The sequence below is a fragment of the Magnolia sinica genome, chromosome 1, assembly GCF_029962835.1.
Source record: "Magnolia sinica isolate HGM2019 chromosome 1, MsV1, whole genome shotgun sequence".
Classification (NCBI taxonomy): Eukaryota; Viridiplantae; Streptophyta; class Magnoliopsida; order Magnoliales; family Magnoliaceae; genus Magnolia; species Magnolia sinica.
This window is the reverse complement of record NC_080573.1, coordinates 53,335,791-53,352,369: the sequence shown is the minus strand read 5'-3', so window position 1 is coordinate 53,352,369 and position 16,579 is coordinate 53,335,791. Positions and strand designations below refer to the sequence as shown.

General features: G+C 40.7%; 1 protein-coding gene across 1 annotated transcript; it reads left to right on the top strand.

The window, feature by feature from the left end:
* Nucleotides 1-10,084: 10,084 nt before the first annotated feature.
* LOC131249977 (putative germin-like protein 2-1) lies at nt 10,085-11,370 on the top strand. Its single transcript, XM_058250688.1, has 2 exons — nt 10,085-10,297; nt 10,717-11,370. The coding sequence occupies exons 1-2, from the start codon at nt 10,168-10,170 to the stop codon at nt 11,250-11,252; spliced, it is 666 nt and encodes a 221-aa protein (XP_058106671.1). The 5' UTR covers nt 10,085-10,167; the 3' UTR covers nt 11,253-11,370.
* The last annotated feature ends 5,209 nt before the right edge of the window (nt 11,371-16,579 follow it).

Here is a 16,579-nt window from a genome sequence, read left to right as displayed (position 1 = left end):
TGATTGTTCCAATGGTGGCCTCCACTAGGTAGTTTCAAATACTGGAGTCATGTCTAGTAAGTCGTCCATCTGCCTAATCAAATCATCATTTAAATTAGGGGAGTGGGCTGAGCAAGCCTCAAAAGGGTCATGCAGTTCACTAGGAATGAACTCGTCCTCCACATTCAAATTAAATGTGTCAGATAGGTGGAGTAGATCATTATGGTCAACAATTTCTTGTACTTCTTGATCATTTACCTGGACCATAATTAAGACTAATTCCTAAGAAATTTGGGCTATAAACTTATGGTTGTCATCCCACTCTTCATCATTGTCTAATTTAGTACAGTTCACAAGTGAGATGGGATCACTTTCCTTACATTGTATTTCTATATTGGGTTGAGGCTCGAATAAACTAGCCTCTTCATCTTCATTGAGATCAAATGTGTCATGTGAATTGAGTGTGTCAGCATTATTATATTTGAAAGATACCCATGTCTCTTGATAATTCATTTGGACAGTCATCGAGATCGACTCATCAGAAAATTGAACCATATGCTCATTAACAAGATTCAACTTCTCATTCTCAATTTCAGTATTCTCCTTACTCACAGAGCGTGAACTTATCTCTTGCATAGCTTTTGAAACTTCTTGTAATGCTTGGATGAGCTCTAGAGTTCGTGTGGATTTCTGAAGTGAATTCTCTTGGATTGTTTCTGTTTGGATTTCAAAAGTAGGGGATCCAAGAGAATAGCCATTATAATCCATTGTTGGTTCATCTCTCCAATCTTGATGTTTCCACTGATCATAGTCATACGGGTCATAGGTGGGAGAGTTTGATAGTTGTTAGTACACATTATCACCCCAATAATCATGTACTGTTCTCTTAATCGGTGGGATGTAATTATTCTCCCTCATATAATCACATATAGACTTCTTAATCGGTGGAGCATTATATTCCGGTCAGTTCTTAATCATGGTTTCAACAAAATTTTGAGACATAAGTTGTTTTCTAACATAATCATCTGATAGCCCTTCACAATATTTCTCATTTTCTAGAAGTAGCTCAGCATACTGACGTTCCCACTCTTGCATATGCATGGTGAAACCCTAATTCTAAATTTAATTCTAAAAAAAAATAAATCTACAGCAATATAGAAAGTAAGTAGATGGAAGAAGTTATTAGAAGAGAAGAACTACAATTAAAAATCCTATAAAATCAAAACAATCAAACTATGTTAGCAATCTTAGAAGAAGAAAGAGAAAAGATAAATAAAAGATAAATCCTAAAAATAAAATCTAATAACTGAAGAATCCTAAAAGCCCCAATCTTAACCTAACTAATTAATTTCATAAAAATGTAACCGTAGTCCCTGGCAACGGCGCCAAAAACTTGTTCATGACCCCAAGTGTAGGGTCGCGACGTAGTAATAATTTCGGTAAGACTGAGGTCAAATCCACAGGGAATAATCTTGTACATTTATAAAAATAACTATAAGTAGAACTAGAAGAAGATATAAATCTAAAATCTTGAATAAAGGGAGTAATTGTGATGCCACCTTGCTTGATTCAAGAGATCCAACTGAAGTAAGAGTCCTATCTTATCTAGTTGGAGAAAGAGATGATCGAATCTTTAAACTTCTCATTGATCCAGTCTCAAAGGAGGAGAATTGTGAGGATTTGGAAGGGATTCCGTCACCCAACCATGCCCCAGAGACGATGGCAAACAACAGGATTTACCAATCCCACAATCTCAATTAAGAAAAGAAGATATCTAAAGCTATCACAGATCTATTATGATTTGAGTCATAACAAACCATTGAAAACTGAAAATATTCCTTAAAATCAACTATAAATCAATGAAGTTCAATATAAACAAGAATCAAAGCAAAGTAAACATCCTCATCATGCTATAGGCTTCACCTCTTAACCCTATCTAAGAGGTTTAGCCAACCAAAGACATGATTAAAATAAGAACTCTTAAACAAAACAAAAAAGACCAACTAAGGAAGAAGACAAAAACTCCCGAGCGGTGGCTCCACCCTTTTGCTCCACTCCTTGAACCATAGATGATACCTAGGAACTTCCTAGGGACTCTTATTTATACTTGTGAAGCCCCATCTAACGCAACTCCTTGAAATTTTCAAAAATTACCTCAAGTTACGTGCTCTGCATAACTCCCGTGTTATGCTTCAGTCGGACCGAATTAAGATTGGAAATCACACTTTCTCATCGGACAATTATGCGTGATTTCGGTCGAACCGAAGTTGACTTTGGTCAGACTGAAGTTGATGTTAAAAATTCTTGTGCAGAAAATTTATCATATTTAGGTCGAACTGACTCCAACCGAAGTACTTCGGCCAGACCGAAGTTGGCTCAGGTAGGACCAAATTATCTTGATTTCTTGCTGGACAGTTTTCTATGATTTTAGTCGAACAAAAGTTGGCTCGGATCTGACCGAAATGTCCTGTTTTCTGCTCTGGATTCTACACTCTTTCAAGTCCTTTCTTCATCCTATGTACTTGGTTTCCTTAGATCTTTGGCATGTGAATTCTTCATTCTTGGTCTCCTAAGATCCGTCTTTTACTTTAGTTATATTTTAGCATTAAATCCATGCTTTTAGCATTGTTTCCAATCCAAGCTCTCAGATTCACCTTGCAACACAAACATGCCTAAAATATACCATTAAGCAGTATCATGTTCAATAAACTAGGATATTAATAGGGGAGAATATGCAAGATTTGACACTCAACAATCTCCTTAACCGAGCCTAGATGTAGTATAATGCGGAGGGGCTCTTCAGCTCACAGAAAGCTACCAGGAGCACATGTAGCTCGGCTAATGAGAGGAATCACAAGGGGCAGAGGGAACCGCCCACCGTCAACAGCAAGAAGAGAATGGATGATGATCCGAGTAGAGGTTAGTGGCCGAGACAATGATTGAAGAGCAGGTTCTGCTCATATAGCCCACTGAACGCGCAAGTCCTTATGGAGATTCGCGACAAAAGGATCCTAAAGTGGCAGAGCAGGATGAATGCCAATGTAAACAAGACAGATAAGTGGAAGTACTGCCACTTCAACCCTGACCATGGATACACCATCGTCGAATGTTTCGACCTCAATGAAGAGATCGAGTCCCTCATTCGAGGTAAACACCTACATGAATACATCAATGAGAGGACGAATGAGCGACCTAATAAAAGAGACAACCACACGACGATAAAAATACAATGAAGCGACAAGTGAAATTCATATGATATTTTAGGAGGAACCACAGGAGGTGGGGACTCGAACAGAGCTTGTATGGTTCGTGCCAAAAGCATCAGCAGTAACAACACAGAGCATTACATACACCTCACAAGTAAAGTTGTGAATGAGTAGAAGTTGATTCCCTGCAGCTTGACCTTCACTGAGGAAGACACCTAAGGAATCTGCCACCCACACGATGATGCCTTGGTGGTGACCATGGCCATGGTCAATCTTCATCACCATCTATGATAAAATGGGAATTGGGAGGTCCAGACTATGTCCTAACCACACTCCCTTCCTCAGGTTCGGTGTGACTACTGTCTGTGATTGCAGGAGATGGTCATAGCTAGACCACCATGATGATCTACTTCCGTGTGGTTGGATGCCCCTCCTTCCACAACATAATATTAGGATGACCATCCCTTTATGTCATCAAAGAAGTGGTATTTACCTACCACCTTGCGATGAAGTTCTCGACCAAGCATGGTGTTAGTCAAGTTAGGGGCGATTAGCATAAAGCCCGACAATGCTACTTAATGGCGATTAAGGCAAAAGCGCATTGGTAGATGATGGTGATTACATTTATGGATCCCTGAGAAGAATTTGTAGAGAGAGGGTCTCCAGTGGAAGATCCAGTGGCCGTACCTCTCTACGAGACCGAAGCAACTTGAACGGTTCAGGTCGACTCACTGTTAGTTGCAGATCAACATGATGAGATCATCGACCTACTAAAGCGGCATGCTGAAGTCTTCCAATGGTCACACCAGGACATACCTGGCATCAATCCGAAGGTGATGGTCCACAAACTGAAAATCAATCACGACCATCGATCTGTGAGACAAAAATGATGAGCGTTCGAACCAGAGTAGTACACAATCATCGATGAAGAGGTTGGTAAATTTTTCGAGGCCAAATTCATTAAAGAAATCTACTATCCCGACAGGATAACAAATGTCGTACTGGTGAAGAAATCAAATGAAAAATGGTGGATATGTGTTGACTACACAAACTTGAATAAAGCGTGCCTCAAAAGATAGTTTTCTTCTACCAAGGATCGACCAGCTAGTCAACAGCACAACCGGCACGAGCTCCTTAGCTTCATAGATGCCTACTCTAGTTATAACCAGATCGTCATGCACGAACATGACAAGTAGAAAGTGACCTTCGTCACCGAAAAAGGGCTCTACTTCTACAAGGTCATGCCTTTCGGATTGAAAAATGCCGGAGAAACGAATCAACGCCTTGTCAACAAGATGTTTGCTAAGCAAATCGGGCATTCTATAGAAGTCTATGTCGGCAACATGCTGGTCAAGAGAACTAGAGTGACAAACCACATGCCTGACCTTGAAGAAACATTTTCCATCTTGAGGAAATACTAGATGAAGCTAAACTTGAACAAGTGTGCCTTCGGGGTAAGCTCGAAAAAGTTTCTAATCTTTTTAGTGAATTATAAGGGAATTGAAGCAAATCTAGACAAGATCCAGGCACTATTGAACATGAGCTCATCCAAAACTATAAAAGAAATTCAGTGCCTCACAGGAAGAATTATGTCCCTCAACAGATTTGTCTCCAGAGTTATAGACAAGTGTCTAGCATTCTTCCAACAAATGAAAGGCAAGATGAAGCCGACATGGGAAGAGGATTGCGAACATGCCTTTCAACAGCTCAAGCCGTAACCAAGGTCATTCTCATTGCTATCCAAGCCCGAATAGGGAGAGCCACTACTACTTTACTTGGATGTCTCAGCCGCAACGGTTAGGTCGGCCTTGACATGAGAAGTTGGAGGCAAGCAACTTCCTATGTATTATGTGTAACACCCCGAACTTTTCAATACCCGAGTATTGAAAGTTCTAGAGTGTTACCATGAAATTTAACTTAGTTTGTACATGTGTACGATACCAATTTAGCTATTCTAACCTTATATCTATTCTCCAACATGAATCTGACCGTTGAGAATGATCTTTATCCATAGATTAAGCCATTCGACCGATGATTTTAAGACATACCATCATATATCTAAGTATCCTCACTTATACATCATAACCAACTGCATAGTCAAATATTCACTACTAGATAGAGACATCTGACCATCCACTTTGATTTTGGACCACCAGATCATAGTAAATTGCCTACTTAATCTCTACATCCATTTGTGCATGCATCAGATTGAGATTCTGATCTGTTTATCTTGTTCACTACCAATGAATATGCCTAACCCACCATCAAAACTACAATCTGAGAAACTTACACATGTGAACAAGTCACTTGAATCTAACGGTATACATGTCCTACATCTTAATCGCTCTAAAAACCCACTTGTGATCATCTGTTTACAAAATTGACCGTACATCCACATACATACATGATCAAATTACTAACCATCAAGTTTTCCTATTTTTAACATGTCATCTAACCATCTGTTATATTGGTTGATATATGTACATCCCCTTAGTTAATTTGGTGAATAATTTTTTATTCATAAATATTTGAATACAAGTTCCCTTGTAAGAATTACTTAGAAACGTGCCTATAATGATGTAAAAGTATTAGATTTTCCAACACTTGAATATCAGAAATAATTACGAAAATGTCATTAACCTAGACCCTTGAATTCTAGATCACATGGTTCTCATGATCTGTTTGATGTGAAATTTTATACCATACTTATGTATCATAAACCCCCACTTGGGGTGGTAAAAGTTCGACCACCATCTCCGCGACCATACGGGCACCAATGGCCTAAGCTTCGGCAAACGAAGCTGACCCGATGACCGCCTCGACCGCAATGACAGCAGGAGCTAAGGCCGACACGTCCCTTGTGACCTCCTAAGCAGCAGAAGAAGAAGGTACAACCTTTCCCTTGCTCTTGGAGGTCAGTTTCTTCTTCTTTTGAGCAAGCTTGGCTGGAGGGGGTGCCTTTCGCTTTGACGCCTTACCTCTGGCATATCTGCACAGCAGAAAAGCTTAGCGAAAAATTTACAAAGTATGACATATCCCGAAGTGACCTACTAAAAGACTTATAACTGTCAAGAAAAGGTCAAGACCTGACTTGAGGAGAAGCTCAGGTGTAAGGAGCAACCTCCAAGACCTTAGGTCGACATCCACCGACCGACCTTCAACAATCCGAGTAAGGGTCTTTGCGCCCATTGCAGTAGGATATTTGGGAACAACTGGAAAAAGAGAAGAAAAAGAATACCAATTAGAACAAAAGCAACGAGCAAGCAAAGCGAAGCGGGTCTGGACATACCAACTTGGCATAGAAAAGGAGGTCGGGACCCACGAACGCAGCTCGGAGATCCCTGGCGCCTCCCACTCCCTCGACGCCTATAACCATTTTCTTCTAATTTTTGTTGGAGGTTGGGACATCCATGATCAAGGCATTGCCAGTCCCCCACCAGGAGGAGAAATAATACCAACACTCATGTAGAGGGTTGGATTTCACTTGGTAACGGTCAACTCGGGTTGGTCGAGATCAGATTAGAGGATGAATGACCGTAGCAACGTTCTCCAAACGTTGGGGATTAGCTATCTCGGAGATAACCCAAGATTAGCAAATACTTCTCTCACTATCCTTTGAAGAGGAAGCCTAAGGTCGCACTAGAGGGCGACCTAAAAATGGCCACCTCTCCTTTAGGGGCTCATTGGGAAGCTCGCCCAGTGAGGGAACTTGGGGTACCACAGATTCTAGAATGTGGTATCCCGACCTTATCCTCACAATGTCGGCCTTCTTTAGCACAGACTCTACTTGCCCCCTTTCCTCCGACTCCGACGGATTCGCTATCCTCCTCCACCACCGGGAAAGTCCCCTTTGTCTCTGTCGGCTGCTCTGCCAGGGACTGTTCAAGCATTGGTGACGTATGGGACGCCCAAAAATCAATGTCGCTCATCATCATCAGCGGTGATGGCGGGTTCGACATGGGGCGAAGATCTTCTACCTTGCCATCATGGTTGGAATCCCCTTCAACGAACTTGAGGTTTTCGGCATGGCTGTAGGCACAAAAATGATGAAAAATCAGAAGAAGAAAAAAGAAAGAAAGGGAGGGGAGTAATGGAGTATAAATGAGGCTCACTAAGGGAAACAGTCTGCTTAAGAAGGACATCAGAAGAACACTCGTCGAAAATCACCTGATGCAAAGGAAGGAGAAGCACGCGAAGGTAGGAAAGGGCAAGTAACCCCTCCCGACATTAGGGCACCCCCTTTTATAGTGGAGTCACGCATACGAGCATTCATTACTTGTAATCAATGCGTAGCTGAAACAGCTCCTTAGCTCTTCCATCTCGACACGTGGTGGGCTCTCACTCACCGCATGACTCCACAGCCATGGATAGGCCACGCATCACTGCCTCACTCGCCTGGCACCGAAAAGGCGCTCGGACAGCCCACATGACCTTGAGCCATGGTACGCCACCTCGGGGGTGCCATAGTATGATTACCGATATGCCTCAATATTCGCACCTGTTGCCTTATTGAACCTTAATGATAGGATGACCCGACACTGTAAGTAAAAACAATCCAACCTGACCGGGTCTGACCTACTTCTCAAGCCTGTTCCGCGGACTTGAAAGCAGGGGGTCTTACTATTATGGGGGAAAATGGACCGACCCATGGGAGCAGGTTAGGTTGGAACCTTACACGCTCGACCAAACAAAAGACGACAAGAAGCTTAGTCTCCATAAGGGCCTGCTTCCTACTCAATCCATGACCGAGGAATGTGCTCGCAAAAGCACCTCCTCTAACGATTCCAATATCTCTAGAGTTCGTCAGGAACTCCCATTTCTCTGCTCGACTAGGGAGGCAGGTCGGTATGTCCTAGGTTGGCATGACACATGTTGGCATGTCCTAGGTCGGCATGACCCAAGTCGGCATAACCCCAGGTCGGCGTGACCCAAGTTCGTATGACTTAGGTAGGCATGGCTCAAAGTGGCATACCACTCCCAAGTCAGGTTAGCCAAGGCCACCTCGGCCTCTCACTGCACATCTTTGATGGTTTCGGGTAATCAGACCTCATCCATGAGAGATCCACCCAAGGTCTTCTCCAAAGATCTTGAAGGATATCCACAACACGCTCGGGATCCCGGGATCTTTGCCAAGGATTTCGGAATATCCTCTTACTAATACGGGATCCGAATCCACTTACAATACGTGCCTATTAAATAGGAAGATCTCCTCCATGTTACTGTCTCTCTTAAACTATAAATATATCTCTTAAACTATAAATATAGATGCCTTTAATGGTTAAAGGTACAGTCTTTAGCAAAAAACTCTCAATACTCAACTAGACCCAGATTCCCCACTTGACTTAGGCATCGTAGGGTCCCTTGCTGTCAGCTAGGGTTTTTCTTATCTGTTCCTTGTGCAGGTACACGGGTCCAGAAAGGGCTGACCGGATTTTTGCATAAACAACATGTAACCAGTGTAATTTTTATAACTTGTAAGGCCATTTGGTCAATTTCTATGTAAATTCTAAGGGCATGTTGAGCTGTGTAAGGCACTGTGGGTAACATTCCCAACGGAGTAAGTCACCCATTATTTAGGATGTGCAACATATTCACAAAAATCCCACAATTATTTAGCAATTTAATTTAAATCAAATGGTCTCCAGAGTTACCTGAGAATGGATCTAAAACAAGCTATCCTTTAAAATCAAAATTGTAAAAGAATGAATCTAAAATAAGTTATCCTTTAATATCAAAATTTTAATGGTCCTTAATCTATGGATGAGAATCAATGCGCACACCAAATTAATCAGAGGACTGAATGCACGGCTTGGACAACCCGAGGACATAACCAAATTCTACGCATTCACGGTGAAGGGTAATATGCTACAAGAATTCACCATGTGTCAGATCGAAGTCACTCAACATTTGTGGCACCGTGGATATGCCGTAGTCAATAAGTTAGACCTGTCTTCACATAAGTGCACCACATTTACTTGAGAAAACTGGAAAGAGGAAAAAGACTGATAAGGTTTGCATTCCCTGTACAAGTGTCGTGGACTTGACGCGATAAGCCTGGTTTTTGTGCCAGGTCCTGTTCAGAGTGGGACCCACTTGATGAATGAGCTGAAACTTACACACAAATTCCAGGTCGGCACGTGTTAGTTGCAGATGGCCTTTCAAATCTTACCGTCGGGGAAATGGTATTACGATTACTCTAATCTAATTAAAAATATAGAAGGGATCGCGTCTTTCTAGATTAGCACTTAAAGAATAGGAATATAAAATGGGTATTGATTGTAGTAGTTGGAGAGCGACAGTGGCTTAATTCATAAACTGACTTTTGTGGTCCTCTCAATTTGGCATCGACATTGTTGATGAAATTGTTGATGAAAAAAATCTGGTTCACTCTCGCTGAACTGCTGGACCTCAAAATACCTGCATAAAAAGAAGACAAAGGACCTTGGTTATAGCAGGGGGACCCTCTAATACCAAAGTCAGGCCAGTAATCTGAATCTACTATTATCGAGGGTTTTGAGTGAGAGATTCTACGTACCTTTACTCATGTCAGCATTTTTATAACTTTTTAAGTGCGTGTCGTGTATTGCAAGGCCTCTTGGAGGGTGATTGGAAGATAAATTATATGTGATGATTTTCCGAGTGAATATTTTAGAAGATAATCATATCTCATGTTAATATATTGCAAGTGTATCTGAATTCTGAGGTCTGTCCAAGGCCTGAGGTTGGTAACCGAGGCCAACCTCGGCCTCCAATGCTATCCTAGGCCGACCTGTAAGAAAGAAGACCATCTCAATGAGTTTTATATATAGATGTCCGCGTTTCTCAGCCTTGAATGCACTTTGAATCCCAATAGCTCCTTCAGCTTGTGTCCATCGCAGTGAATTCCCACTATATATATACATGGCTTGTGTCCTTATTTCTCATCCTCGAAAGAACTTTGAATCCCAATAGCTCCTTTAGCTTTCTTTTTTCCTCGGGTTTTATGAGAATGAGGATGGCTGCTCACATCCTTGTACTTTCCCTTCTCGCTTTCACTTGTTCTCTCACACATGCCTATGACCCCAGTCCCTTACAGGACTTCTGTGTTGCCATACTAGAACCACAACCACCAGGTTCCTATGCTCCTCTTTGCTGATTTTGAAACTTCATGATGCACTCACTATGTTGTCTCTGATTTTATACATGCAAGATGCAACCACGAGTGTATTTGACATCACATGTGACAACATATGAGATCCAACTCACCCATCAGGTGGGCCCAACTTCGTTGATTTCCTGGGCAGAGAAATAGACCAGATCATGTGTCTGGTGGGCTGAATATATAAAATTTAAATGCTCAAGATGATGTTGTCGTGTCGCTTGCCATATGAACTGAGCTAGATGATGTTATAGAGCCCACCTGATGAGTGGCATGGATCTTTCATGTAAGGCCGGGACTACACTAGTGAGCCTAATTGGCATTTTTCTTTAGAACTTCAATATTTGAAGACAAGTGTTCTTCTTCTATCTTATGGTAACATTTATTTTGCAGTATTTGTAAATGGGTTCGTGTGTAAGGACCCAAAGATGGTGCAAGCTGATGATTTCTTTTTCAGTGGACTAAACATGCCGGGCAACACTTCAAATAAGGTTAGGTCCAAAGTTACATTTGTCACTGTGGCTCAGATACCCGGACTCAACACTCTGGGTATATCCCTTGTCCGCATCGACATTGAACCTTACGGTGTCAATTCTCCTCACGAGCATCCACGGGCTTCAGAGATCTTGACAGTCATAGAGGGCACACTCTACGCTGGGTTCGTCACCTCCAACCCTGACAATCGCCTCATAACAAAGATCCTAAATAAGGGTGATGTGTTCGTCTTCCCAAAAGGCCTCATTCACTTCCAATTCAACATTGGCAAAACCCATGCGGTTGCAATCGCCAGTCTGAGCAGCCAGTTCCCTGGTGTCATGACCATATCTAATGCTGTCTTCGGTTCGAATCCGCCTATCCCTGATGATGTTCTCGCAAAGGCCTTCCAAGTGGACAACAAAGTGATTGATTTACTCAAGGCACAGTTCTAGATAATTAAACAGTTAAATATGTTATCCCCAAATAAGAAATGTTTTCTTAACCTATTGTAATAAAAACTTTCTGCTTGAATAAGTCAAATTAATAATAAGAGGTTTTATTTGGTTGGTTTGAGAAGTTGTTCTTTTTTAAGTTTATTTATTTATTTGTTTGTTTTTCCAAACTACCCATTTGTCATTGAAGGCAGATGAATTTGATCACTAGTTTCAGCATCAAGCAGAGGTAGAAGAAATTGAAGTTGAGCATCCGCATGCGTGGCAGAGCTAGGCCAATCATTAGCCAAGAGAGAGACAAGCCCTGGCCCAAAAATCAGCTGAATCCAATCAATTGGTGCACAAAACTCTGTACGGAATGTTAGATCTTGTTTGCGGAATTACTAGAGGATCTATTGTGCATTGGATATGGATATGGAGGTTTGAAGGAGGAGATGGCTTACCTTGTTGTGATGTCATTGTTGTGAAAATGGAATGTTAAGGTCTTCCTTTTCTTACACCCTTTAGAGAAGATACGGTGGGCTCAAGCTTCTGTCAGTGGTGTTGGATTGGGAGCCAACGCTGTTAATATAGATTAGAGGGGTGAGGAGTTCAAAACCCATCAAAACTCATCTCCCCAAGGCTCTACACGAATTGGTAATCCTAGTTCCTCTAAATTACTGTGTGCATATCACAGTTGTAGCACTCCACCCCTTATACGAATTTCTGGATGTATCACAACTTAGTAGGGCCCACTAGTGCACCTGATCACACTATCCAACCTTTAGGTTAATCTAGATCATTGATTAATAAGGCCAACCTTATATGATTCTTACATTCTCCCACTTGGGCTACATTGATCAATGTCAATGATTAATCTTTTGAAAATATTTTAAAATTTTGAGAAAACATCCAAATGATTAACCAATTTTATCATTGGATAATACAGGTAATGCTATTATAATCTGGTCCATCAAGACTGTTAGTTTCGGATCGCAGCAGCCATCATAATATTCAATCTAAGAAAAGTGAGACTAAGCATGGTCACAAATACTATTAGCCTTGACGACATAAATTTGGAACTATGAAATGTGGTATCAGGATTACACACATAATGTGATGATCTGTGTCTATCCTTAAGAGGTCTTGAAGCTTTAAAATGTCTCCAATGAGACATGACTATAATTTTACTTACTCAAAATTACATTGCGCATACTTAGAGAGAAACATAAATAAACTTTGTATCAAAATCATCAAAACTTTATCAAATGAAATCTCTCGAATGTCTATGAAAATAAAACATGCAAGTTCCACTAACTGAAAACATCCATAGGATTAATGACTCTCATGGATGCTACATGCTCCTGAAATAGCGTGATGAGGTTCCTTTTAGTGAGTGGATTTGCAATCGTCTGCTTAGTGCCAATGAACTCCACAGACAATTGATGATTATGGACTCTTTCCTTTACAACAACATACTTGATGTCGATGTGCCTTGACCTTGACGAATGCTTGTTGTTACTAGAGAAGGAAATTAAAGCTGAATTATCATAAAATATTCTCAACGGTTTAAGAATATGCTCCAGTATCGGAAAACTTGATAAGAAACGTTGTAAGCATAATGCTTGATTAGATGCTTCATGATAAGAAATTAATTCAGCTTTCATGGTAGTTAAGGCTGTGGTTGACGGTTTCACGCATTTCCAAGACAGCCCCACCAACCTTCATGAAGATGTAGTCTGAGGTGGACTTCTTCATATTAACGCGGACAACATAATTTGCATCTGAGTATGCAACCAACTCCAAATGGTCATATCTTCTATATGTGAATCCGAAGTCCTTTGTTCTTTGCATGTAGCGGAATACTTTCTTTGCAGCTATCCAATGTTGCATTCTTGAATTAGATAAGTACTTTCCCAACATTCCAACAACAAAGGAAATATTTAGTCACGTGCAGACTTGAGCACACACGATGCTCCCTACTACACTTAGGATTCCTTTATTCGATTCTTTTCCAAATTATTCTTAGGACACTGGAATTGGCCAAAATTTTCACCCTTTACAATGGGTAACTGTCTAGGAACACAATTTTACATGTCATACCTTTCGAGTACACTGGTAATATATGCCCTTTATGACAGGCTAACAGTCCATGTGATTTGTCACAAATCTCAATGCTGATGACATAAGAGGTGTCACCAAGGTCCATTTCAAATACTTAAGATAAGAATTTCTTGGTGTCTCTCAACATCCTGATGTCATTGGTATTCAATAGAATGTCATAATATACAAAATCATCATAACAAACTTACTCCCATTGATTTTAATGTAGATATAATACCCTGAACTTTACAATACCCGAGTATTGAAAGTTCTCGCGTGTTACCATGAAATTTAACTTATTATGTATATGAGTACATTACCAATCTAGCTATCTTAACCCTACATCTATTCTCCCACACGAATTTGCTGGTTGAGAATAATCTCCATTCATAGATCAAGCAATTTGATCATTGATTTTAAGATAGGATCATCATATACCTAAATATTCTCATTTTTCCATCATAACATACCACTCAGTTAAATATGCACTGTTAGATGGAGACATCTAACTGTCCACTTTGATTTTGGATCACCCGATCGTAGTAAACTAGCTACTTGATCCCTACATCCACTCGTATACACATCAAATTGATATTCCGATCTGTTCATCTTGTTCATCACCTATGAATATGCTTAACCCCACATCAGAACTACAATCTGAGAAAGTTACACATGTGAACAAGACACTCAAATCTAATGATACACATGTTCTACCCCCTAATCACTCTAGAAACCTACATTGTGTCCTTCCGTTTACAAAATTGGTTGTACATATACCTATATACACTATTAGAGTACTAACCATCAAGTTTTCCTATTTTAAACATATCATCTAACCATCCATTGTGTGGTTTGATATATGTATATTCTCTAATTAATTTGGTGAATAACTCTTTATACACAATGATTTAGATATAAGTCCTTTTGTAAAAGTTACTTAGAAGCATTCCTATAACCAAGTAGAATGATTAGATTTTCCAAAACTCTCATGTCAACAATAATTACAAAAATGCCAATAACCTAGACCCTTGATTTCTAGATCACATGGTTTCCACAATCCACTTGATGTTAAATTTTATACCATGCCTATGTATCATAAATTAACCATACATGTCAAATTTCGGTCCTTAGATCATTGTAAAATTGATCCAATTAACAAATCGACTCCTTAACTGTTGATTTTGATGTCCATCGTGTGAAGAAACCTTGTGAGTAGTCATAGTAGAATATTTTCCTTTATATGAATCACTTAGATTGTCCATAATATGGACCAAGTATGAAATATGAAGACCCCACTTTGATAGGTTTTTCCTTAGGCACGAAGTTATTCATATTGACTCCTTATAAATTTAGATCTTCCGATTTAACCACTTCCTTCCATCCATCGCGACTCAAATTTGGACCACACTCTAGCGTCATATAACTACGTGGTTATACAAAATTTAGACCCCGATATATGATCTTGCACCGTTGAATGCTTCTACCAGTTCCTTCCTTTTGATGCAAAATGTGATATTTTAAATCTAAGCCTTTTTTCACCATTGATCAACCACTAAATTTTGCCCAACCATTTTCCTATCATAACTACACATTTTTCCCAAAATTGGGCCCTGATCATTAAGTGTGGACCGTTAATTAAGAGTTCGTTTTGGCATCCGTTAGGAGAATTTTTAATATTGGCCAATATAAATTTCAAATCACCAAGAAAATTATATACCACGGATCTATTCGATGACCCTAACACAATGGATGAATTAGATTTAAAGAAAGATCGTCAAAAAATGAAAAATTGGAGAAACTTAATCCAAGTGTGATGTGAAAACAGCCCCCCTCTCATACACCCAGCCCCTTTTAAAAAGGGGGCATGCGTTCCCCTCTCCATTCACATGCCCAATGCCCAAGGAGAAAGAGAAAGAGAGAGAGAGAGAGAGAGAGAGAGAGAGAGAGAGAGAGAGAGAGAGGTGATACATGCTCATATGAATCATTGGTATAACATCATGATACATGCTCATATGCATCATTAGTATGCCTATTATGAGGGGTGATTGATTATAGTATATGCCATTGGGCTGAGATGTTTATGAGACTCCTTATGAGATGGAGTTGTCCCACATGATCGCGCGATATGCGCAGGTTTGATGCATGACTGGATGGAATGAATCACGCATCTCGCATTTTGTGTGACATGATCGACACACTGAGAACATGCTTAGTATAACATCATGATACATGCTCATATGCATCAATGGTAGTCTGTTATGAGGGGTGATTGATTATAGTATATGCCATTGGCTGAGATGTTTACGGGACTCATGAGACGGAGTTGCCCCACATGATCGCGCAGTACACGCAGGTTTGATGCATGATTGGATGGTATGACTCATGCATCTCATATTTTGTAACATTATCATTTGGCGCCCTAGCGACATCAGGGCTGTGACTTTCATAGGCATATCGTGGATAGCCAGCTGGGACACCGAAAATGTTTAGTTTGAGCATATGGGCACGTTTGATGTCTGTGGGTGAAATCCCTAAACCCTCATGGCTAGGGGATGCTCCAACGTCGAGACTGAGTGGATACATGAGCGCACGAGGACCGTATACCATTGGGTCGCATCTTCCACTATGTCGTGATCGGTTGGAAGGAGGTGTGGCCTTATCTGCCTGAGGGTAGGGGGCATAGTTAGGTTGAGTTTGACCAACTTATAAATGGGTCCGCTATCGACGAGCCTGGTAGATATTGGCTGAGTACTAGCCAGGCGGATATTGAGGTCTCTTCCACTTGCATGGTTACGGGTCCAGTGGGTGGCAATCTGGTGTAAAATGTACTAGACCTCGGTGATATCCCAGATATGTACAGTACTGATATGTGGACTTACTAAACAAGAGTTGCGTACTCAACATTTGAATCATTCATTCATTCACTCACTCACTATCCACTCGGGCTAGTGGTGCGCAACCAAATCATTATGTGTACCGTCGCAATGGCTAGGATTTTGGTTGGCCACATGACCAACCTGAGGTCAGGAGTTTACCACATTGAGTCTGGCTATCCAAATTTAGGTATGGGACTGGTTTGAATAGAAGTCCCTTGTGGTGAACCCTACAACTTTTAATACCACGTACTGTCATCCCGACTACACACTCTAGCTTTATCATTTCTTTTGCATTACATACTGCATTGCATCCTTTGTATATGACATATTATGATACCCCGTCATTGTGGTCACATGTGGACGGATGCT

Excerpts from the sequence above, each read along its gene's own strand:
- LOC131249977 (XM_058250688.1), top strand. The coding sequence starts at position 10,168 with ATGAGAATGAGGATGGCTGCTCACATCCTTGTACTTTCCCTTCTCGCT. Across the intron at positions 10,298-10,716 it reads ACTAGAACCACAACCACCAG|TATTTGTAAATGGGTTCGTG; the intron begins GTTCCTATGCTC and ends TTTATTTTGCAG.